The sequence below is a fragment of the Ranitomeya variabilis genome, chromosome 7 (assembly GCF_051348905.1).
Source record: "Ranitomeya variabilis isolate aRanVar5 chromosome 7, aRanVar5.hap1, whole genome shotgun sequence".
Lineage (NCBI taxonomy): Eukaryota > Metazoa > Chordata > Amphibia > Anura > Dendrobatidae > Ranitomeya > Ranitomeya variabilis.
The window spans coordinates 10,180,276-10,205,856 of record NC_135238.1 but is presented as its reverse complement, the minus strand read 5'-3'; the positions used below and the strand labels follow the sequence as shown (position 1 = coordinate 10,205,856).

Sequence of the window (25,581 nt, the reverse complement as noted above, 5' to 3'; positions counted from 1 at the left end):
CGCTGTCTATAATACAAGGGAACATCCCCACCAGGGGCAGCACTGAGTACACAGAGGAGGGGGCGCTGTCTATAATACAGGGGAACATCCCCACCAGGGGCAGCACTGAGTACACAGAGGAGGGGGCGCTGTCTATAATACAGGAGAACATCCCCACCAGGGGCAGCACTGAGTACACAGAGGAGGAGGCGCTGTCTATAATACAGGAGAACATCCCCACCAGGGGCAGCACTGAGTACACAGAGGAGGGGGCGCTGTCTATAATACAGGAGAACATCCTCACCAGGGGCAGCACTGAGTACACAGAGGAGGGGGCGCTGTCTATAATACAGGAGAACATCCCCACCAGGGGCAGCGCTGAGTACACAGAGGAGGAGGCGCTGTCTATAATACAGGAGAACATCCCCACCAGGGGCAGCACTGAGTACACAGAGGAGGGGGCGCTATCTATAATACAGGAGAACATCCCCACCAGGGGCAGCGCTGAGTACACAGAGGAGGGGGCGCTGTCTATAATACAGGAGAACATCCTCACCAGGGGCAGCACTGAGTACACAGAGGAGGAGGCGCTGTATATAGTACAGGAGAACATCCCCACCAGGGGCAGCACTGAGTACACAGAGGAGGAGGCGCTGTCTATAATACAGGAGAACATCCCCACCAGGGGCAGCACTGAGTACACAGAGGAGGAGGCGCTGTCTATAATACAGGAGAACATCCCCACCGGGGGCAGCACTGAGTACACAGAGGAGGAGGCACTGTCTATAATACAGGAGAACATCCCCACCAGGGGCAGCACTGAGTACACAGAGGAGGAGGCGCTGTCTATAATACAGGAGAACATCCCCACCGGGGGCAGCACTGAGTACACAGAGGAGGAGGCGCTGTATATAGTACAGGAGAACATCCCCACCAGGGGCAGCACTGAGTACACAGAGGAGGAGGCGCTGTCTATAATACAGGAGAACATCCCCACCAGGGGCAGCACTGAGTACACAGAGGAGGAGGCGCTGTCTATAATACAGGAGAACATCCCCACCGGGGGCAGCACTGAGTACACAGAGGAGGAGGCACTGTCTATAATACAGGAGAACATCCCCACCAGGGGCAGCACTGAGTACACAGAGGAGGGGGCTCTGTCTATAATACAGGAGAACATCCCCACCAGGGGCAGCACTGAGTACACAGAGGAGGGGGCTCTGTCTATAATACAGGAGAACATCCCCACCAGGGGCAGCACTGAGTACACAGAGGAGGAGGCGCTGTCTATAATACAGGAGAACATCCCCACCGGGGGCAGCACTGAGTACACAGAGGAGGGGGCGCTGTCTATAATACAGGGGAACATCCCCACCAGGGGCAGCACTGAGTACACAGAGGAGGGGGCGCTGTCTATAATACAGGGGAACATCCCCACCAGGGGCAGCACTGAGTACACAGAGGAGGAGGCACTGTATATAATACAGGAGAACATCCCCACCAGGGGCAGCACTGAGTACACAGAGGAGGGGGCGCTGTCTATAATACAGGGGAACATCCCCACCAGGGGCAGCACTGAGTACACAGAGGAGGAGGCGCTGTCTATAATACAGGGGAACATCCCCACCAGGGGCAGCGCTGAGTACACAGAGGAGGGGGCGCTGTCTATAATACAGGAGAACATCCCCACCAGGGGCAGCACTGAGTACACAGAGGAGGGGGCGCTGTCTATAATACAGGAGAACATCCTCACCAGGGGCAGCGCTGAGTACACAGAGGAGGGGGCGCTGTCTATAATACAGGAGAACATCCCCACCAGGGGCAGCGCTGAGTACACAGAGGAGGAGGCGCTGTCTATAATACAGGAGAACATCCCCACCAGGGGCAGCACTGAGTACACAGAGGAGGGGGCGCTATCTATAATACAGGAGAACATCTCCACCAGGGGCAGCACTGAGTACACAGAGGAGGAGGCGCTGTCTATAATACAGGAGAACATCCCCACCAGGGGCAGCACTGAGTACACAGAGGAGGAGGCGCTGTCTATAATACAGGAGAACATCCCCACCAGGGGCAGCACTGAGTACACAGAGGAGGAGGCGCTGTCTATAATACAGGAGAACATCCCCACCAGGGGCAGCACTGAGTACACAGAGGAGGGGGCGCTGTATATAATACAGGAGAACATCCCCACCAGGGGCAGCACTGAGTACACAGAGGAGGGGGCGCTGTCTATAATACAGGAGAACATCCCCACCAGGGGCAGCACTGAGTACACAGAGGAGGAGGCGCTGTCTATAATACAGGAGAACATCCCCACCAGGGGCAGCACTGAGTACACAGAGGAGGAGGCGCTGTCTATAATACAGGAGAACATCCCCACCAGGGGCAGCACTGAGTACACAGAGGAGGAGGCGCTGTCTATAATAGAGAACATCCCCACCAGGGGAAGCACTGAGTACACAGAGGAGGGGGCGCTGTCTATAATACAGGAGAACATCCCCACCAGGGGGCAGCACTGAGTACACAGAGGAGGGGGCCGCTGTCTATAATACAGGAGAACATCCCCACCAGGGGCAGCACTGAGTACACAGAGGAGGGGGCGCTGTCTATAATACAGGAGAACATCCCCACCAGGGGCAGCACTGAGTACACAGAGGAGGGGGCGCTGTCTATAATACAGGAGAACATCCCCACCAGGGGCAGCACTGAGTACAGAGGAGGGGGCGCTGTCTATAATACAGGAGAACATCCCCACCAGGGGCAGCACTGAGTACACAGAGGAGGGGGCGCTGTCTATAATACAGGAGAACATCCCCACCAGGGGCAGCACTGAGTACACAGAGGAGGGGGCGCTGTCTATAATACAGGAGAACATCCCCACCAGGGGCAGCGCTGAGTACACAGAGGAGGGGGCGCTGTATATAATAGAGAACATCCCCACCAGGGGCAGCACTGAGTACACAGAGGAGGGGGCGCTGTCTATAATACAGGAGAACATCCCCACCAGGGGCAGCACTGAGTACACAGAGGAGGAGGCGCTGTCTATAATACAGGAGAACATCCCCACCAGGGGCAGCACTGAGTACACAGAGGAGGAGGCGCTGTCTATAATACAGGAGAACATCCCCACCAGGGGCAGCACTGAGTACACAGAGGAGGGGGGGCTGTATATAATACAGGAGAACATCACCACCAGGGGCAGCACTGAGTACACAGAGGAGGGGGGGCTGTCTATAATACAGGAGAACATCCCCACCAGGGGCAGCACTGAGTACACAGAGGAGGGGGCGCTGTCTATAATACAGGAGAACATCCCCACCAGGGGCAGCGCTGAGTACACAGAGGAGGGGGCACTGTCTATAATACAGGAGAACATCCCCACCAGGGGCAGCGCTGAGTACACATAGGAGGGGGCGCTGTCTATAATACAGGAGAACATCCCCACCAGGGGCAGCACTGAGTACACAGAGGAGGGGGCGCTGTCTATAATACAGGAGAACATCCCCACCAGGGGCAGCGCTGAGTACACAGAGGAGGGGGCGCTGCCTATAATACAGGAGAACATCCTCACCAGGGGCAGCACTGAGTACACAGAGGAGGGGGCGCTGTCTATAATACAGGAGAACATCCCCACCAGGGGCAGCACTGAGTACACAGAGGAGGGGGCGCTGTCTATAATACAGGAGAACATCCCCACCAGGGGCAGCACTGAGTACACAGAGGAGGGGGCTGTCTATAATACAGGAGAACATCCCCACCAGGGGCAGCACTGAGTACACAGAGGAGGGGGCGCTGTCTATAATACAGGAGAACATCCCCACCAGGGGCAGCACTGAGTACACAGAGGAGGGGGCGCTGTCTATAATACAGGAGAACATCCCCACCAGGGGCAGCACTGAGTACACAGAGGAGGAGGCGCTGTCTATAATACAGGAGAACATCCCCACCAGGGGCAGCACTGAGTACACAGAGGAGGAGGCGCTGTCTATAATACAGGAGAACATCCCCACCAGGGGCAGCACTGAGTACACAGAGGAGGGGGCGCTGTCTATAATACAGGAGAACATCCCCACCAGGGGCAGCACTGAGTACACAGAGGAGGGGGCACTGTCTATAATACAGGAGAACATCCCCACCAGGGGCAGCACTGAGTACACATAGGAGGGGGCACTGTCTATATTAGGGGATTTTCACTAGTAACTGATGGGGGAACGGTCTATTATACTGGAGGTCCCATAAATAGAATAGAGAAGATTATGGAGCATTAGTTACTGATTTTAGGTCTCACCTCTTTCAGGTAACAAGAAATTCCCCGTAGAGCGGCCGACATTGATGAAGGAGAGGCCAACTACAGGGGGAAGAGGAGAAAATATCTCACACACAATAATATCACACGAGCAGCGACAAAGTGTAGTAAAGGTCGTTCACACTGCGAGTGACGTCTCCTAGTATTAATGTCTCCTAGTATTAATGTCTCCTAGTATTAATGTCTCCTAGTAGTGATGTCTCCTAGTATTAATGTCTCCTAGTAGTGACGTCTCCTAGTAGTGATGTCTCCTAGTAGTGATGTCTCTCAGTAGTGACGTCTCCTAGTAGTGATGTCTCCTAGTATTAATGTCTCCTAGTATTAATGTCTCCTAGTAGTGATGTCTCCTAGTAGTGATGTCTCTCAGTAGTGATGTCTCCTAGTAGTGATGTCTCCTAGTACCGACGTCTCCTAGTAGTGACGTTTCCTAGTAGTGATGTCTCCTAGTATTACTGTCTCCTAGTAGTGACGTCTCCTAGTAGTGATGTCTCCTAGTAGTGACGTCTCCTAGTAGTGATGTCTCTCAGTAGTGACGTCTCCTAGTATTAATGTCTCCTAGTATTAATGTCTCCTAGTATTACTGTCTCCTAGTACCGACGTCTCCTAGTATTAATGTCTCCTAGTATTACTGTCTCCTAGTATTAATGTCTCCTAGTACCGACGTCTCCTAGTATTAATGTCTCCTAGTACCGACGTCTCCTAGTAATGATGTCTCTCTCCTAGTAGTGATGTCTCTCAGCAGTGATGTCTCGCTCACTAGTGCGGTCTCTGCGGTCTCTTACAGGGATCTGCCTCTCCAGGCACAGGTTGAAGTGCTTCTTCTCTCCCGGCTTCAGCCTCCGCAGCGGGACGCGCGTTTCTCCAATGAACTCGTTATGACTCAGTTTGTCTTCATCACAGACAGAGATCCTGAGGAGACAGAGCGGAGTCTGGTGAGGAAGATGGACGTTTCCCGCCTCGCACTCACATCTCGGCCGGATTCATTCAAAATCAAGGGCAAAAATTCACCCATCACACACAGGTTTTTTGGCAGTTTTCTTTAACAATTTCAGTTCTTATAATACCGCCATATGGCATCAAGATAATACTGCAATATTAAGCCTACATCATACCACCCTATGGTACCAAAACAATGTAAAGAATCCCAGAAAAATACCCCATAATACTGCCATAGAGTGCTAACCTAATACTGACATATTCAACACACATAATACTGCCTGAGGGTAAGGCTATGTCTCCACGTTCAGGATAGCCGGCGGGATCGCCGCAGCGGCGAAGCCGCTCGGCGCTAAGCCCCGCCCCCTTTCTGGGACGCGATCATGCCGGATGTGTTAACTCTTCACATCCGGGATGATCGCTCGCTCCCATAGGGCCCTGTGATATGCCTTGCGGGGACGCTGCGTCCCCGCAAGGTGTACGGACATGCTGCGATCTGAAAAGACGCGCAGCATGTCCGTAGTCGCAGGGCCGCCGCGTGCGGGTTTCCACGCATAGTGGAGACGGGATTTCATAAAATCCCCTCCACTATGCTGGAACATCTGGACTCTGCTTGTTTGACGCTGCAGCTCTGCGCAGCGTCAAACACGCAGCGTTTCCTGAACGTGGACACATACCCATAGAGTGCTAACCTAATACTGACTGTGAAGCACAGGTAGCATTGTATGCAGTGAAGAGGCAGTGACCCACAAAGTTCCAACACTAAGTCTCTTTAAAGTGTTTCCTCACAGCATTAACGTCCAATTCCCACACAAATGTATATAACTTCAGTGTATATTATCAGTGTTCAGTTCACACCGGTTCATAGCAATACACATCATATGGCTTTTAGATTACAGTCCCTTAACACACCGGACTTCTCCTTGTCCAGTATCCATGGGGCGACAGCACACCATATTACAGTCTCCACACACAGCCTCATATGTTGCAGACACTACACACGCCAGCCCTCCTCTGACTAGTTCCCGTGGGTGTCCTGCATCACTGTATCACAGTCTCTTTACTCACACAGCCGTACACAGCCCAGGATATCCTCCGGATAGCAGCCGGGCACCATATCCACCTGTCTGCAATCGTTACACATGCTGGTCCTCTTTTGGGCACAGGACATCCACCTCCGGGCACAGGACTGTCCACATCTGTCTCTTTCGGGCACAGGACATCCACCTCCAGACACAGGACTGTCCACATCCGACTCCTCAGGGCACAGGATATCCACCTCCGGGCACAGGACTGTCTACATCCGACTCCACAGGGCACAGGACATCCACCTCCGGATACAGGACTGTCCACATCCGACTCCTCAGGGCACAGGACATCCACCTCCGGGCACAGGACTGTCCACATCCGACTCCTCAGGGCACAGGACATCCACCTCCGGGCACAGGACTGTCCACATCCGAGACCAGTACCATGGAGAACTTGCATCGCTGTATACGCTGCGTGTGCCAGGCTATTCAGCTGCCCTGGGTGCTGGCTCCGCTGGCCTGTGCCTCCATGCACTCAGACAGCGCTCTGCAGGCCTCTGCTCTGCACACCAGCACACACCAGTCTGACACTGACGTTGCACCTGACACACCCATAGCCCTTACTGCGGGGCTTTTTAACACACAAATCTGTGGCCTTCAGCCACATGGAAATCCGTGACTCCCATGCACACCTATGGACTTCATCCGTCTCCAAGCACAACCTGGGGAGATTATTACATTTAACCTGCATTATAGTCACCGCTACGCCCGTGACTGCCATGCACACCTATGGACTTCATACATTTCCATGCACAACCTGGGGAGAGCACACAGCAACCCCTACCTGTGACACGAGTCACTGCCTCACATGACATATTCAGCACACATAATACTGCAATAGAGTGCTAACCTAATACTGACATATTCAGCACACATAATACTGCCATAGAGTGGTAACCTAATACTGACATATTCAGCACACATAATACTGCCATATAGTGCTTACCTAATACTGACATATTCAGCACACATAATACTGCCATATAGTGCTATCCTAATACTGACATATTCAGCACACATAATACTGACATATAGTGCTAACCTAATACTGACATATTCAGCACACATAATACTGACATAGAGTGCTAACCTAATACTGACATATTCAGCACACATAATACTGCCATATAGTGCTAACCTAATACTGACATATTCAGCACACATAATACTGACATAGAGTGCTAACCTAATACTGACATATTCAGCACACATAATGCTGACATAGAGTGCTAACCTAATACTGACATATTCAGCACACATAATACTGCCATATAGTGCTAACCTAATACTGACATATTCAATATTCAGCACACATAATACTGCCATACAGTGCTAACCTAATACTGACATATTCAGCACACATAATACTGACATAGAGTGCTAACCTAATACTGACATATTCAGCACACATAATACTGCCGTAGAGTGCTAACCTAATCCTGACATATTCAGCACACATAATACTGCCATACAGTGCTAACCTAATACTGACATATTCAGCACACATAATACTGCCATACAGTGCTAACCTAATACTGACATATTCAGCACACATAATACTGCCATAGAGTGCAAACCTAATACTGACATATTCAGCACACATAATACTGCCATAGAGTGCTAACCTAATACTGACATATTCAGCACACATAATACTGCCATAGAGTGCAAACCTAATACTGACATATTCAGCACACATAATACTGCCATATAGTGCTAACCTAATACTGACATATTCAGCACACATAATACTGCCATAGAGTGCTAACCTAATACTGACATATTCAGCACACATAATACTGACATAGAGTGCTAACCTAATACTGACATATTCAGCACACATAATACTGCCATACAGTGCTAACCTAATACTGAATTATTCAGCACACATAATACTGCCATACAGTGCTAACCTAATACTGACATATTCAGCACACATAATACTGCCATAGAGTGCTAACCTAATACTGACATATTCAGCACACATAATACTGCCATAGAGTGCTAACCTAATACTGACATATTCAGCACACATAATACTGCCATACAGTGCTAACCTAATACTGACATATTCAGCACACATAATACTGACATAGAGTGCTAACCTAATACTGACATATTCAGCACACATAATACTGCCATACAGTGCTAACCTAATACTGACATATTCAGCACACATAATACTGACATAGAGTGCTAACCTAATACTGACATATTCAGCACACATAATACTGCCATAGAGTGCTAACCTAATACTGACATATTCAGCACACATAATACTGCCATAGAGTGCTAACCTAATACTGACATATTCAGCACACATAATACTGCCAGTGTCCAAATAACATTCAATATGCTATAATAATTCTACCTTGAAGATTCCCTATAGCGCCACCATATGGTGAAAGGTAATACTGCTATATAGAACCCCTATAATACCTCCATTAGGAGCCCAAATCATATGCAATATTCCATTTTACTGAGACCTGATATAAAAACCATATAGTGCAAACATTATGCTGCCATATGCAACCCACAAAATAACATATTATAGTGTCAGAGTGGTGTTCCATATATTTAATAAAAGTGCCCTCATAATACCGCCATATAGTTCCAAGATTATGCTGTCATTTACATCATGGGTAATAATAGTGCCCATATAATATGCAGTATCACATAGTACTACCTTAAGCATTGCCCACATTGTCGTCATATACTGCCAAACCAATACTGCCACATACAGTCCACATGACACCACAATACACCATCCATAAAATAACCAACGTAGAATGAAACTTCCTACTATCGCCTTATTGATATATAGCGTTCACACAATGTCACCATATAATGCCCCTAATGCACATCATCATATGTCTTCACAGAGCCCCCATAATACCGCCATATAGTCCTCATCATCACACACTGAATAATGATATTGGTGTTGAGGTCACAGTGGTCCCCTAGGTAACGTGGGCCAGACAATGCTCAGTTAGCTACCCCCTAAATTATAAGATTGGCGACAACCCGTCTTGGAAACTTTAAGAGCGCCCTTCTTTTCCAAAAATAGTTTTGAGTCCCTTCCCAGAGGACTTGTCACCAAGTGAAAAGTGGCCGATTTTGCTCTCATTTTATTTCCGTTTCTCCCCTGAGTTTTCCGGTTTTTGTTTTTTAGAAATCCGCCATACGGTTCTAGAGATATGGATCTTTTTTATTTAGTGCCTTTACTAAGGGGGCGTGACTTAGTGTAATTATGCAAAACAGCCTAAGGACACGCCCCAGAGGATCTGTGAGCCACGCCCCTTTAGTAAAACCATAGAAATTAGCACTAAATAAAAAGGTCTATATCTCTGGAACCGTATGGCGGATTTAAAAAAAATAAAGAACTAAATGCTCAGGGGAGAAGCAGGAATAAAACAAGTAAAAAACTGGTCAGTTTTGAGCCGGTGACAAGACCTCTTTATAATTCTTTTGACGTTTAATTGTCGCATCCTTCCTGGTACAGGTCACATGACTGCTCGGGCTCATGTCAATGTTCTGCTGTGAAGCCACAGGAAACATGTCGTGGTACATCATCAGGCGCTCTGCCCGCTCACCTCAGGATCTTTTTGGCCATGTCCTCGGGGGTGATGCCGCAGTAGGTGAGATTTTCGTTCCACGTGGGGTTCAGGGTGTTCCTCACAATTCGGGTCTTCAGCTTGTTTGCCTGAGAGAAGAACATCAGTCATTGCCTACAGCAGGGTCTCATTATACGGGGTCGGCGGGAGTGGTTCTAATGTGTAATATATCAGGGACCCCCTGAAAGTTCTTCCTGGCATTACTCTCAGGGCCGGAGGCCTTACGTCCCCCCAGAACATCCAGCCAGACCTGACTAATCAGATGGTCAGTGATACAATTAGCATCGATCCAGGCCTGACTAGCGGAGCGCAGACGCGGATTGCTGGGATGGAGGTTATTACATTAGGCCCTAATAGGCGAGCCCAGAGAGACTCATTAATCCAGTGCCAGACTGGGCTGTGGCAGCAGCGCCCGCCGGTGATCAGTACGGATGGCAGAACGATCGGCTCACTGCGGAATAAATATTAAGAAGAGCACACACGACAAGGGTGGGCACACATGACTAGGGTGGGCACACACGACCTGGGCATTGCAATTCAAAACCACTTGTGCAATTACAACTTATACCAACTTGGAAATGCCAGTCTAGTTCATACGTACAGTGCCAACCTGTGTAATCTGGATGGCGGCAAATTGCATCACTCAGGTCGTCCCAAACTGCCCCATCCAGGTGATACCAACCTAAAGCACCTTGGAAGTACCACGCTACATCACAACAGCCATGCAAATCTACATCCCAGAGGCAGTGCCAGTCTACATCCTAGGGGCAGTGCCAGTCTACATCCCAGGGGCAGTGCCAGTCTATATCCCAGGGGCAGTGCCAGTCTACATCACAGGGGCAGCACCAGTCTACATCCCAGGGGCAGTGCCAGTCTACATCCCAGGGGCAGCACCAGTCTACATCCCAGAGGCAGTGCCAGTCTACATCCTAGGGGCAGTGCCAGTCTACATCCCAGGGGCAGTGCCAGTCTACATCCCGGGGGCAGTGCCAGTCTACATCACAGGGACAGTGCCAGTCTACATCACAGGGGCAGTGTCAGTCTACATCCCAGGGGCAGTGCCAGTCTACATCCCAGGGGCAGTGCCAGTCTACATAACAGGGACAGTGCCAGTCTACATCCCAGGGGCAGTGCCAGTCTACATCCCAGGGGCAGTGCCAGTCGACATCACAGGGACAGTGCCAGTCTACATCACAGGGACAGTGCCAGTCTACATCACAGGGGCAGCGCCAGTCTACATCACAGGGACAGTGCCAGTCTACATCCCAGGGGCAGTGTCAGTCTACATCCCAGGGGCAGTGCCAGTCTACATCCCAGGGGAAGTGCCAGTCTACATCACAGGGACAGTGCCAGTCTACATCACAGGGACAGTGCCAGTCTACATCCCCAGGGCAGTGTCAGTCTACATCCCAGGGGCAGTGCCAGTCTACATCCCAGGGGCAGTGCCAGTCTACATCACAGGGACAGTGCCAGTCTACATCCCGGGGGCAGCGCCAGTCTACATCACAGGGACAGTGCCAGTCTACATCACAGGGACAGTGCCAGTCTACATCCCAGGGGCAGCACCAGTCTACATCCCAGAGGCAGTGCCAGTCTACATCCTAGGGGCAGTGCCAGTCTACATCCCAGGGGCAGTGCCAGTCTACATCCCGGGGGCAGTGCCAGTCTACATCACAGGGACAGTGCCAGTCTACATCACAGGGGCAGTGTCAGTCTACATCCCAGGGGCAGTGCCAGTCTACATCCCAGGGGCAGTGCCAGTCTACATAACAGGGACAGTGCCAGTCTACATCCCAGGGGCAGTGCCAGTCTACATCCCAGGGGCAGTGCCAGTCTACATCACAGGGACAGTGCCAGTCTACATCCCAGGGGCAGCGCCAGTCTACATCACAGGGACAGTGCCAGTCTACATCCCAGGGGCAGTGTCAGTCTACATCCCAGGGGCAGTGCCAGTCTACATCCCAGGGGAAGTGCCAGTCTACATCACAGGGACAGTGCCAGTCTACATCACAGGGACAGTGCCAGTCTACATCCCCAGGGCAGTGTCAGTCTACATCCCAGGGGCAGTGCCAGTCTACATCCCAGGGGCAGTGCCAGTCTACATCACAGGGACAGTGCCAGTCTACATCCCGGGGGCAGCGCCAGTCTACATCACAGGGACAGTGCCAGTCTACATCACAGGGACAGTGCCAGTCTACATCACAGGGGCAGTGCCAGTCTACATCCCAAGGGCAGTGTCAGTCTACAACCCAGGGGCAGTGCCAGTCTACATCCCAGGGGCAGTGCCAGTCTACATCACAGGGACAGTGCCAGTCTACATCACAGGGACAGTGCCAGTCTACATCCCAGGGGCAGTGTCAGTCTACATCCCAGGGGCAGTGCCAGTCTACATCCCAGGGGCAGTGCCAGTCTACATCACAGGGACAGTGCCAGTCTACATCACAGGGACAGTGCCAGTCTACATCCCGGGGGCAGCGCCAGTCTACATCACAGGGACAGTGCCAGTCTACATCCCCGGGGCAGTGTCAGTCTACATCCCAGGGGCAGTGCCAGTCTACATCCCAGGGGCAGTGCCAGTCTACATCACAGGGACAGTGCCAGTCTACATCACAGGGACAGTGCCAGTCTACATCACAGGGGCAGTGCCAGTCTACATCCCAAGGGCAGTGTCAGTCTACAACCCAGGGACAGTGCCAGTCTACATCCCGGGGGCAGTGCCAGTCTACATCACAGGGACAGTGCCAGTCTACATCACAGGGAAAGTGCCAGTCTACATCCCAGGGGCAGTGCCAGTCTACATCCCAGGGGCAGTGTCAGTCTACATCCCAGGGGCAGTGTCAGTCTACATCCCAGGGGCAGTGCCAGTCTACATCCCAGGGACAGTGCCAGTCTACATCACAGGGACAGTGCCAGTCTACATCACAGGGGCAGTGCCAGTCTACATCCCAAGGGCAGTGTCAGTCTACAACCCAGGGGCAGTGCCAGTCTACATCCCGGGGGCAGTGCCAGTCTACATCACAGGGACAGTGCCAGTCTACATCACAGGGACAGTGCCAGTCTACATCCCAGGGGCAGTGCCAGTCTACATCCCAGGGGCAGTGTCAGTCTACATCCCAGGGGCAGTGTCAGTCTACATCCCAGGGGCAGTGCCAGTCTACATCCCAGGGGCAGTGCCAGTCTACATCCCAGGGGCAGTGTCAGTCTACATCCCAGGGGCAGTGTCAGTCTACATCCCAGGGGCAGTGCCAGTCTACATCCCAGGGGCAGTGCCAGTCTACATCACAGGGACAGTGCCAGTCTACATCACAGGGACAGTGCCAGTCTACATCCCAGGGGCAGTGCCAGTCTACATCCCAGGGGCAGTGTCAGTCTACATCACAGGGACAGTGCCAGTCTACATCCCAGGGGCAGTGCCAGTCTACATCCCAGGGGCAGTGTCACTCTACATCCCAGGGGCAGTGTCAGTCTACATCCCAGGGGCAGTGTCAGTCTACATCCCAGGGGCAGTGCCAGTCTACATCCCAGGGGCAGTGCCAGTCTACATCCCAGGGGCAGTGCCAGCCTGCAGGGCATGTACTCTGGTGCTCTACTTTCTACAGTGCCCGGCTGTACGTTGCGGAGGAGTGGGCAGACAGTAATGTGGGCAGCACCTTGCAGGCTCCCGGCAGGAGATGGATCTTCACGTACGGGTCAGCAAGGCCGTTGAAGTCCATTGGTTTCAGTCCCTGAAAAGTAGAAGAGAGAATTGATCGCCGACGCAGATCCCTGCAATGGTCTCCAGTCACAGCTCCACTGTGTCCTGCCGCTGCAGAACATCTTGTCTCACTGTTGCACTTTATAGGTTCATTGTCTGTACGTTGTGCACTCTCCTATTGGGCATGCTGGGGGATGTAGTGCTTACATAAGGTAAGTGGGTGATTTGGGACTGCAGCTTGTGGTGTGACTAGAGCAGCGGACGCCATCATTAAGTGTGGGGGTTTGGATCTTAGGATATCCTATGTTTCCGGCATCACAACCTCACCACGGATCCTCGGTGGCGCTCATGGCGCTGATCCCGCGTGTCACTAACAGGCTTAGCGGATTTCATGTGTCCACCGGGGATTACGGGTAATTCCTGCTGGGGTTTATGGAGGAGTGGAGATTATAGGGACGGATGAGACGCATCAGGCGCCCCCGCAACCAGCACCGCACCATGAAGGATGACAGCAGCCCCGAGTCACCCGCCGGTACCATCCTCGGCCCAGAACAACCACTGCCCACAGGGCCCGGACCACCACCGCCACTGCCCACAGGGCCAGGACCACCACGCCCACGGGTCCAGGACCACCACCGCCACTGCCCACAGGGCCAGGACCACCACCGCCACTGCCCACAGGGCCAGGACCACCACCGCCACTGCCCACAGGGCCAGGACCACCACTGCCACTGCCCACGGGGCCAGGACCACCACCGCCACTGCCCACAGGGCCAGGACCACCACCGCCACTGCCCACAGGGCCAGGACCACCACTGCCCACGGGGCCAGGACCACCACCGCCACTGCCCACAGGGCCAGGACCACCACCGCCACTGCCCACAGGGCCAGGACCACCACTGCCCACGGGTCCAGGACCACCACCGCCACTGCCCACGGGGCCAGGACCACCACCGCCACTGCCCACAGGGCCAGGACCACCACCGCCACTGCCCACAGGGCCAGGACTACCACCGCCACTGCCCACAGGGCCAGGACCACCACTGCCCACGGGGCCAGGACCACCACTGCCACTGCTCACGGGGCCAGGGGGAGCAGCACAGGGGGCCCGGGCTACACTGCAGCCTGCGGTGCCGGATAAATTACCCGTCATTACCGGCGGCCACAAGTCTGACTCATCCTCCATGACAAGATGCCGCCACGTTTCCCCCATATACTCGGCACGGTGCAGTCACGTTCTCATCCGCGCTCCTCCATCATAATTATATCAGGATTAGATACATGTATCACACGGCGCACAGTCGGATACATGACAGATGTCAGCAGGTAGGCCGCGCAGGCAGCTCATTAGAAGGGACAGTCGCAGACATGGCCGCCTCATTATACCCCGCCCCCGTCATGGCGCTCGCCCACCTTCGCTCTCAGGATCTCGCACTGTAAGATGCATTTTTCTTGATCATAAAATAATTCAAATTCCAGAGTTCCCAGCGAAGCTGAAACGACAAGAAGATGAAATGTCAGAAAGAAGCCTCCCCTCCCCCACCACCCGCACATCACAAAACACAGGGGCTTCTCACAAGATCAGAATATCATTAGAACGTGAATCTCATCTATAGAGTCATTACACACAGAGTGATCTATTTCATGTGTTTATTTCTGTTAATGTTGATGATTATGGCTTACAGCCAATGAAAAACCAAAAGTCATTATCTCAGTAAACTTTATACTACCAGCTTGAAAACTGATTTTAAAACCAGAAATGTTGTTCTACTGAAATGTATGTTCAGTAAATGCCCTCAATACTTGGTCCTTTTGCATCAATTACTGCATCAATGCGGCGTGGCATGGAGGCGATCAGCCTGTGGTGCTGCTGAGGGGTTATGGAAGCCCAGGTTGCTTTGATAGCAGCCTTCAGCTTGTCTGCATTGTTGGGTCTGGTGTCTCTCATCGTCTTTTTCTACCACACTTTTTCCTTCCACTCCACTCTCCATTAATATACTTGGATACAGCACTCTGTGAACAGCCGGCTTCATTAGCAATGACCTTTTGTGGCTTCCCTCCTTGTCAGTGACGCCTTCTGGACATCTGTCAGGTCCGCAGTCTTCCCCATGATTGTGGAGTTACTGAAACAGACTAAGGGACCTTTATAAACACTTAGGAAGCTGTCACGGATCCCTTCTCCGTGCTGTCACTAATTCGTCACGTGCCCGCTCTCAGCACGTGACTTGGGTTGTGCCTGCGAGGGTTACTCTATCTCCCCACTCTCAGTCCAGCATTCAACCTCTGTCCTATGCTGTAATTGTAGCATAAATCACACACCGACCCAGGCCACACACCCGCTTATACACGCTGCCACCACTCACCGAATACACAGGCGATGAGTCCCGGAAATATTAATACTAATAATGTCTACCACTCATAAGGCTCACACACCTTAGGCTATGGATTCTTTTAGAACATTCAAGGTTCAACTTGTTAAAGTTTTATACTTTAATACAAAAAGGTTCAATGCTTACAGTAAGAAAAAGGTATAAAAATATGATAAGAAAAAGACATACAACTTATACAAAACAGTATAAAAATAAACAGGAGAAAACTTACAGTAATCATCTAACTTGGCAGTCTGCTTTCTGCTCCCTGAGGGTAGGATGAATGTAGATTGGAACACACCAGCTCGGCCGCCCCCATTATGTGAACACGTTTTTCTGTATACAAGTCTAATTTATAGCTTTGGTCTGGAGGTCAGGTTTCTAGACCAGCCCCTCAGGTTAATATCATAATTGATTGGTTTTTGATTGGACCACGGCCACGCACCCAATGAATATATTATTTTCTCTTGAGATCCTTTGTGTAACAGCTGTCACAGAGATACTATCAGGCCGTAATTAACATCTCTCTTCCAAGAGCTAGGAGGTGTCAAATGTTACCTTTCTTCTTGGCCTCCAGCAGGACCCCCTGGTGAGATTGGAGACAGAATTCTACCTGTCCCAGGAAAATACATATTAACACCTGGGTGCAAACCTGCAGCTTTCAGGACAGATGTTCCTAGTCATGCAATACCTATACATAAGGTCACTGCACATATATATATATATATATATATATATATATATACACACATATTTCACCACAGAAGCCTTTACAGGTGATTTTTGTTAATTATTCTAATTTACTGAGATAATGACTTTTGGGTTTTCATTGGCTGTAAGCCATAATCATCAACAATAACAGAAATAAACACGTGAAATAGATCACGCTGTGTGTAATGACTCTATAGAATATATGAGATTCACTTTTTGTATGGAAGAACTGAAATAAATTAACTTTTTGACAATATTCTAATTTAGTGAGAAGCACCTGTAGCTATGAAATGTGGTGAAATACTGCAATTATGTCTGCTCCAGTCACACTCAAAGCTGCATCCATAATTCTGCTATATAATATGTATTCTACTTCAGTCACCCCCGGAGCTTCATCCATAATTCTGCTATATATTATGTATTTTACTCCAGTCACCCCCGGAGCTTCATCCATAATTCTGCTATATAGTATGCCGTCTTCTCCACTCACTGCATCCATAATTGTGCGGTTACATCAGGTGATGTCAGGTGCCGGCTCCAGAACGACTTGACCTGAGCATCTTTCTGATCTAATGAACCATTGGTGTAAATGTGACAGGATGAGCGGCGGAGGCTCAGTAGCTGCGGAGCGGTGTACAGGCCCCCGCTGATGATTGATAATCCTTGTACCAGGGTGGGGGGACCTCATCTTCTCCCCCAGTAAACTAACATAGAGCGAAGCCCCCGGCTACCTGTCTCACCCCATGGTTATGACTAAGGGGTGGGGAGCAGCCTGTGTGAGCGGAGGGGAGCAGCCTGTGTGAGTGGAGGGGTGGGGAGCAGCCTGTGTGAGCGGAGGAGTGGGGAGCAGCCTGTGTGAGTGGAGGGGTGGGGAGCAGCCTGTGATAGTGGAGGGGTGGGGAGCAGCCTGTGTGATAGTGGAGAGGTGGGGAGCAGCCTGTGTGAGTGGAGGGGTGGGGAGCAGCCTGTGTGATAGTGGAGGGGTGGGGAGCAGCCTGTGTGATAGTGGAGGAGTGGGGAGCAGCCTGTGTGAGCGGAGGAGTGGGGAGCAGCCTGTGTGATAGTGGTGGGGTGGGGAGCAGCCTGTGTGAGTGGAGGAGTGGGGAGCAGCCTGTGTGATAGTGGAGGGGTGGGGAGCAGCCTGTGATAGTGGAGGAGTGGGGAGCAGCCTGTGTGAGCGGAGGGGTGGGGAGCAGCCTGTGTGAGCGCCCTCAGTCCCAGTGTATGTGACATAATTACATACTGCTGTCGTCGGAGTCATAGTTGTCTAGGTCGTCGTCGTCGTCCACGTGTTCGGCCGCCTGGTGCGGTATGTCCAGTGGTGCCAGGTTGTGGGGTTGTCCTGTGGGGGACGGGGCGCCCTCCGGCCATGGACTGTATCTCGGGAAGTAGGCAGAGATTTGCTGGATGGGTCGGATGGGTCCGGGACACACATTTATCGCCATGTGCTCCTGGATGTTGATGGGAACCTTATCACCACGCCGCACCGTCATCAGGGTGTCTGAGAGCGAGAGAAGGGTCAGAACGGGGCATCAGACATGAGCTTAGATACACAAATTACATTAGGTAGATACATAAGCTTAGCTACAAATGTGCAATTTGGTAAACAAATTATATTTTGGATACATACACGTTAATGTAGACAAAGATAAACACTTGAGCTTAGATGAGATTAGATACATGACATACAGAAGACAGGGAGATTAGATACGTGACATACAGAAGACAGGGAGATTAGATACAGTACATACAGGAGACAGGGAGGTTAGATATGCAGCGCCCCAGAGTCCTGATCGTTGCAGTACTGATGCTCCGCCACTAAGGGGGGCTATGGTACGTCTGATGGCACTGAAGGAGTTCACCTGACCAGGTATCACAGACACCAATACATTTCACAGTCTGGCCTCCAGGGGGAGCTAAGGGTGCTATGTATTAGGCCACTCCTCACAATCTGGTAAAACTGGGGGTTAGGCAGGAAGTTAGACAGAAGCTGACTGGGAATCGAACAGGCAACATCCTGTGGCAGAGGGTGTTGCGGGGAGAGACTCAGAGGGGTCCCTGTCAGGGGTGGGATCCTGACAGAGGCCTAGCGAACTGAGAGAACGTTACGGGACTGCGCCTGCACCTGATCGCGGCGGTACCCTAAGAAAGGACAAGAAGCGAGGTTCATTGTGCTGAGTGAGAAACGAGATCAACGCAACAAGGAGATAACACCAGTAGGAGTCGTGCTGTAAGACAAGGCAACATCCTACTGAGGTGCGTAGCCGGTGGCCGGAACGCCGAGGAAGTATAGAGCTCCAGGCCTAACTTCAAACCTACGGCAGGACAGTCAGTTATAGGCGGGCTGTCTCACACAAATCAGCTATGAAGACACAGGGGGCAACAACAGGAGAAGGGCGACACTAGGGTCCAGGAAGAGCTCCGAGCCTACCCGTCATACGGGTGCGTCCTAGCCATATCATCTGGGGGACGAAGAAGAACATCAGAATCGAGTTGTGAGGGAACTTCAGAAACAGACACAACAGTTGTGGGGACTATCCCGTAAGCACAGCAGGGGAGGACCACAACACACAAGCGCTAGAAGGTAGGCACAGATTTCCACCTGCAAAGGGAACTCTGGAGGTGCCATCGGACCGGCCGGACTTGCGCAGCCCGGTTAACCGTATTCCGGACTGAGGATCCTGAAGCCTTCAGTAAAGAGACTGCAACCTGATGTCCTCGTTATTTACTGCGACCTGCACCGCACCATAACATCATCACCACCCACACCTTCATTGTACGCCCCTCAGCAGGGTCACGGACCGGGTCTAGTCACCGTGACAATCCCAGAGCAGAGACTCAGAGGCCCGGTACCGGGTACCCCTCGACCCTGCGGCAGTGGGGGTGCTACAACTTGGCGTCATGAACAGGATCTACTTAAGCCTGAAGAATCAGGTCATGTGTGCCTTGGAACTGTGATTTATTGTGCTTGGACTGTGACTTATTGCAAACACTGTGCAGTGCCACTTGCCGCCAAAAGTTCCTGCCAAAACCGCCTCCATTACAGCGCTGAGGAGAGCGCAGGAGAAGAAGAGGGGCGTGGAGTAGGCGTAGACCAGCTGAAGAGCGCGAAAGACAATGGCCGCCCAGTCCAAACATTTTTGCATCTTGAGGACGTGTCCGTCAGCAGCCGAGGTCCGCCTTCTCATCTTCTTTGGAGAGTGGGGGCCAGGGAGATGGGGCCGCCCACGAAAGAGACCGCGGGAAGAAGACACTGGAGAGGAAGCAAAGATGGCGACGCCGGGAGCACCGCGTGGGGACGACCTGACCCAGCATGAGGTTGCACCACCCGACACAGCCCCAGATGCGCCATCGTTGCAGGGACTGGCCCTTATGGAGCTACCAATGGGCAGACCCAACTGGCCGCCGTCTGAGGAGTATGTGGCCATAGCCGAGGCCCGGCAGATAGCACGTCGCCTTGAGGCCGACGCTCGTGTGACTGCTCGACTGGGCCAGCCTACGGAGGTCCGCCTAACTCCGGTGTCCCCTGCTTCCTCCATCCCGGCCGCGGCAGAGTGTGAGCTGCAGGCACAGGGCCTGAGGATCCTGCCGGAGGCAGAACACCTGCAGTGCCTGATGGCGGCATGGCGGAACAGACCCCAACCTGCAGCCCAGGTCGACCTGACGAGTTGTGAGGAGGCTCCGCCATCACACTGGGGTGTGGTGGTGTTCTTCAACTCCCGGGAAGGAAGGGGAGTCATCCAAGAAATTGGAGAGCCACTGCAGGTCCGTGTTGACCGGAAAGAAGTGGAGCCCTGCGGAGGAAGGTATGGCCGCGACCTGGAGCCCGGGGATGCAGTAACCTACACGCGATGGAGGAGGGAAACTGGCTGGATAGCTCGGGGCATCCAACGGTGCGTCGCACTCCAGGCTGCTGCCGGAACATCGGAGGACGAGCCTCCTGCAGGGAAGGTGCCGGAACCTGCCCCTGTGGAACCCCAGGGAATCCAGGCCCACCGTGTGGCTACGGGTCGTGCTCACCCACGAGCGAGGAGGGTGTCCCGACGAGGGATCCTATCATTACTGGGACCGGTCTTGTCTACACCGTCACGACCCGTTTGTCTGGTGAGGCCCGGGAGGAGGCCGCCTCCTGGCCAGCCAGAAAGCTGAGTAAGCAAGAATGCTTCATCACATGTAAATAGTTGACTGTTTGTCTTTTGCTGTTTTGCTGCTATGACCCAGTCAGGGTAACTCTTAAAGGGATCCCTTTGTTTACCCGGGATCCCTTCTTTTGCTTTTTGTTTTTGTTTCCTGTTTTATCATTGTTGAAAGAACTGCTGGATCATGAACACTGCATGATTTCAAACTCCTTGTAAATAGTTTGCACCTTCTTAAAGGTGCCCTCTACTGGTTTTATAAAAGAAAGGACTCTTTGCGAAGAAACTGTTCCTGGAAGCAGTACCGGAGTCCTTGCTGCACACGGACTTGCAGCTTGAGAAGTTGCACTACCTCATAGAGACTTGGTCCCTTCTTAAAGGGGACGTTCATCGATAGCACTTAAAGAATGATGATGCTTTAAAAAAAAAAAAAAAGAAAGTATTAATAATGCCGTATTCCGGACTGAGGATCCTGAAGCCTTCAGTAAAGAGGTAAAGAGACTGCAACCTGGTGTCCTCGTTATTTACTGCGACCTGCACCGCACCATAACATCATCACCACCCACACCTTCATTGTACGCCCCTCAGCAGGGTCACGGACCGGGTCTAGCCACCGTGACAATCCCAGAGCAGAGACTCAGAGGCCCGGTACCGGGTACCCCTCGGCCCTGCGGCAGTAGGGGCGCTACAGATACATGACATATAGAGAAAATTGTGACCTGATCTGGAGATCAGAGGATAAATGCAGAAGATGATGAACGCGAGGCTCGGATATACTGGGACCAGTACAGAGATGTGGGGGCAGCAGTTATTGGATATCAGCGGATCGGGGCAGGGGGATTCATGGGGTGGTGGATCGGGATGGGATTGTGCAGACTCCAGTAATGCAGAACAGATAAGACCAGGAGATATTGAAGAATTGGCCGGTAAGAAAGGAAGATTGAGGAGATAATGAGGCTGGAGAGCAGAGGGAAGAGTAGTCAGACTGCAGCACAGAGTGCTCAGATATGAGAGAGAGGGGTCTGCACCATGGATGACAACAGGTCATATATAATAACAGGTGTGCAGGAAACGGAGAGTATGTGAGAGAGTAGAGGGTCAGGCAGGTAGAGAGCAGGAGAGAGTAGAAGGTAGATATGTTGAGAGATTTATGGTCAGGTAGGAAGAGCAAAGGAGAGAGTTGAGGGTCAGGCAGGACAGGTAGGACACAGGAGAGAATAGAAGGTCAGGCAGGATGAGAAAAGGAGGGAATAGACGCTTATCCAGCCAAAGCGTTGGAGACAATAGAGGGTCAGGCAGGCAGAGAGCAGTAGATTGTAAAGGGTCAGGTATGTAGCAAAGAGGAGAAAATTATGTGTAGCAGGTGTAGCGCATTAGATGGTAGAAATTCAGACATGTGGAGCACAGGAGAGAGTAGAGGGTCAGGCAGCTAGCACGCAGGAGAGAGTAGAGGGCCAGGCAGGTAGTATGCAGGAGAGAATAGAGGGTCAGGCAGGTAGTATGCAGGAGAGAATAGAGGGTCAGGCAGGTAGTATGCAGGAGAGAGTAGAGGGTCAGGCAGGAGAGAGTATAGAGTCATACAAGTAGAGAGCAGGAGAGAGTAGAGGGTCAGGCAGGCAGAGAGCAGGAGAGAGTAGATGGTCAGCCATGAGAGAGGAGAGGGTTAGGAATGAGCGTAGAGGGTCAGGAAGAAGAGAGGCAGGTATAGAGCAGGAGAGAGTAGAGGGCCAGCGAGGAGAGAGTAGAGAGTCAGGCAGGTAGAGAGTAGAAGAGAGAGAATGTTCAGGCAGGAGAGCATAGAGGGTCAGGAAGAAGAGAGTAGAGAGTTTGGCAGGTATGGAGCAGGAGAGAGTAGGGGGATAGACAGGAGAGCATATAGAGTCATGCAAGTAGAGTGCAGGAGAGAGTAGAGGGTCAGGCAAGAGAGTAGATAATCAAGGAGAGAGTAGAAAGTGAGGCAGGTAGAAAGCAGGAGAGTGTAGAAGGTCAGGCAGGAGAGAATAGAGGGTCAGGAAGGAGAGAGTAGAAGGTCAGGAAGGAGAGAGTAGAGGGTCAGGAAGAAGTGAGTAGAGGGTCAGGAAGGAGAGAGTAGAGGGTCAGGCAGGTAGAGAGCAGGAAAGAGTAGAGTGTCAGGCAGGTAGAAAGGAGGCGAGAGTAGAGAGGCACGTAGAGAGCAGGAGAGAGTAGAGTGTCAGGCAGGTGGAGAGCAGGAGAGAATAGAGGGTCAGGCTCTGGTAAGACCTTGCAGGCTGTAGGTGATGACTGATCATGCAGATTCTGGCAGAGAAGTGTGACAGGTCCTTGTATGCGGACAAGAAATTGAAGACAGCGAGTAGCTTTAGGATTGGGGTCACCTGAGCCGGTTATGTACTATACAGTCCAGCCCATGGACCGTATATTCTGCGCCTGCCCATGGACCGTATATTCTGCGCCTGCCCATGGACCGTATATTCTGCGCCTGCCCATGGACCGTATATTCTCCACCTGCCCATGGACCGTATATCCTGCACCTGCCCATGGACCGTATATTCTGCACCTGCCCATGGACCATATATTCTCCACCTGCCCATGGACCGTATATCCTGCACCTGCCCATGGACCGTATATTCTGCACCTGCCCATGGACCGTATATTCTGCACCTGCCCATGGACCGTATATTCTGCACCTGCCCATGGACCATATATTCTCCACCTGCCCATGGACTGTATATTCTGCACCTGCCCATGGACCATATATTCTGCACCTGCCCATGGACCGTATATCCTGCACCTGCCCATGGACCGTATATTCTGCACCTGCCCATGGACCGTATATTCTCCACCTGCCCATGGACCGTATATTCTGCGCCTGCCCATGGACCGTATATTCTGCACCTGCCCATGGACCGTATATTCTGCACCTGCCCATGGACCGTATATTCTGCACCTGCCCATGGACCTGTATATTCTGCACCTGCCCATGGACCGTATATTCTGCACCTGCCCATGGACCATATATTCTCCACCTGCCCATGGACTGTATATTCTGCACCTGCCCATGGACCATATATTCTGCACCTGCCCATGGACCGTATATCCTGCACCTGCCCATGGACCGTATATTCTGCACCTGCCCATGGACCGTATATTCTGCACCTGCCCATGGACCGTATATTCTGCACCTGCCCATGGACCATATATTCTCCACCTGCCCATGGACTGTATATTCTGCACCTGCCCATGGACCATATATTCTGCACCTGCCCATGGACCGTATATCCTGCACCTGCCCATGGACCGTATATTCTGCACCTGCCCATGGACCGTATATTCTCCACCTGCCCATGGACCGTATATTCTGCACCTGCCCATGGACCGTATATTCTGCACCTGCCCATGGACCATATATTCTCCACCTGCCCATGGACTGTATATTCTGCACCTGCCCATGGACCATATATTCTGCACCTGCCCATGGACCGTATATCCTGCACCTGCCCATGGACCGTATATTCTGCACCTGCCCATGGACCGTATATTCTCCACCTGCCCATGGACCGTATATTCTGCACCTGCCCATGGACCGTATATTCTGCACCTGCCCATGGACCGTATATTCTGCACCTGCCCATGGACCGTATATTCTGCACCTGCCCATGGACCTGTATATTCTGCACCTGCCCATGGACCGTATATTCTGCACCTGCCCATGGACCGTATATTCTGCACCTGCCCATGGACTGTATATTCTGCACCTGCCCATGGACCGTATATTCTGCACCTGCCCATGGACCGTATATTCTGCACCTGCCCATGGACCGTATATTCTGCACCTGCCCATGGACTGTATATTCTGCACCTGCCCATGGACCGTATATTCTGCACCTGCCCATGGACCGTATATTCTGCACCTGCCCATGGACCGTATATTCTGCACCTGCCCATGGACCGTATATTCTGCACCTGCCCATGGACCGTATATTCTGCACCTGCCCATGGACCGTATATTCTGCACCTGCCCATGGACCGTGTATTCTGCACCTGCCAATGAACCATATATTCTGCACCTGCCCATGGACCGTATATTCTGCACCTGCCCATGGACCGTATATTCTGCACCTGCCCATGAACTTCTCGCCATCTCTGCAGAGCATTTTACCTCCAGAACTGCAAAGAAAACCCGCAGGATGCGCACGGTGAGCATTTCGCCATTAACCCTTTCTGCGCCAGTATTCCTTGCAAAACCATGCAACTCCAACCCCATCCTCCTCCGCCATCCCGTCATGTAAGTGCAACCTGAGGAATATCGCCCAGGACCGCTTCGTCTTGTCTCATTGTCCCTTTAAGTTGAACTTACCTCTCACCCCGGCAGCCCGAGGACCACAGGTGGAGAGGAGAGCGGATCCGAGGGGAGATGCGAGGAGATGTGGAGGGGAAGGGCTGGAGCGCCTCTGTTGCTGCTGCTTTCTCCCTCACTGCTGTGTGTTCACAGCAGGAGATGGAGGGAGGGTGAGAGGCAGAGGAGGAGACAAAGAGAAAGAGCAAATGAATAAAGAGCAAGAAAGAAAAGAGTGTGGACAGAGGTGAAGGAAAACAATCATAGGAAAGACCAGACAGTGCCACCACTGCCTTAATGATGATCTGCTCATCCCAGACCCATCCATCAGCCTGGGCATGGTCTGTAGCTCACAGATAAGCCTCGAAAGATGCCCTCAGAGATGCTCTAGAGATGCCCCCAGTGCTGCCCTCAGAGATGCCCCCCAGAG

The 25,581-nt window shown here is 52.1% G+C and overlaps 1 protein-coding gene across 2 annotated transcripts in view; it reads right to left on the bottom strand.

Moving 5' to 3' along the window:
- The window catches only part of DOC2A (double C2 domain alpha), a 54,314-nt gene extending 29,011 nt beyond the window's left edge, over window positions 1–25,303 (bottom strand). Inside the window, exons 1-7 of one of the 2 annotated variants that reach the window (XM_077273925.1) lie at window positions 25,173–25,303; window positions 17,944–18,201; window positions 15,034–15,113; window positions 13,577–13,651; window positions 9,906–10,015; window positions 5,071–5,197; window positions 4,271–4,330 (exon numbers count right to left, since the gene is read on the bottom strand). In XM_077273925.1, the coding sequence (XP_077130040.1) occupies window positions 4,271–4,330; window positions 5,071–5,197; window positions 9,906–10,015; window positions 13,577–13,651; window positions 15,034–15,113; window positions 17,944–18,193 (702 nt within the window). In that variant the 5' untranslated portion in view covers window positions 18,194–18,201; window positions 25,173–25,303. Of the gene's footprint in view, window positions 1–4,270; window positions 4,331–5,070; window positions 5,198–9,905; window positions 10,016–13,576; window positions 13,652–15,033; window positions 15,114–17,943; window positions 18,202–24,974; window positions 25,099–25,172 lie in introns of those variants that run through there. The other variant, XM_077273926.1, reaches the window with a different exon arrangement.
- Window positions 25,304–25,581: the final 278 nt, after the last annotated feature.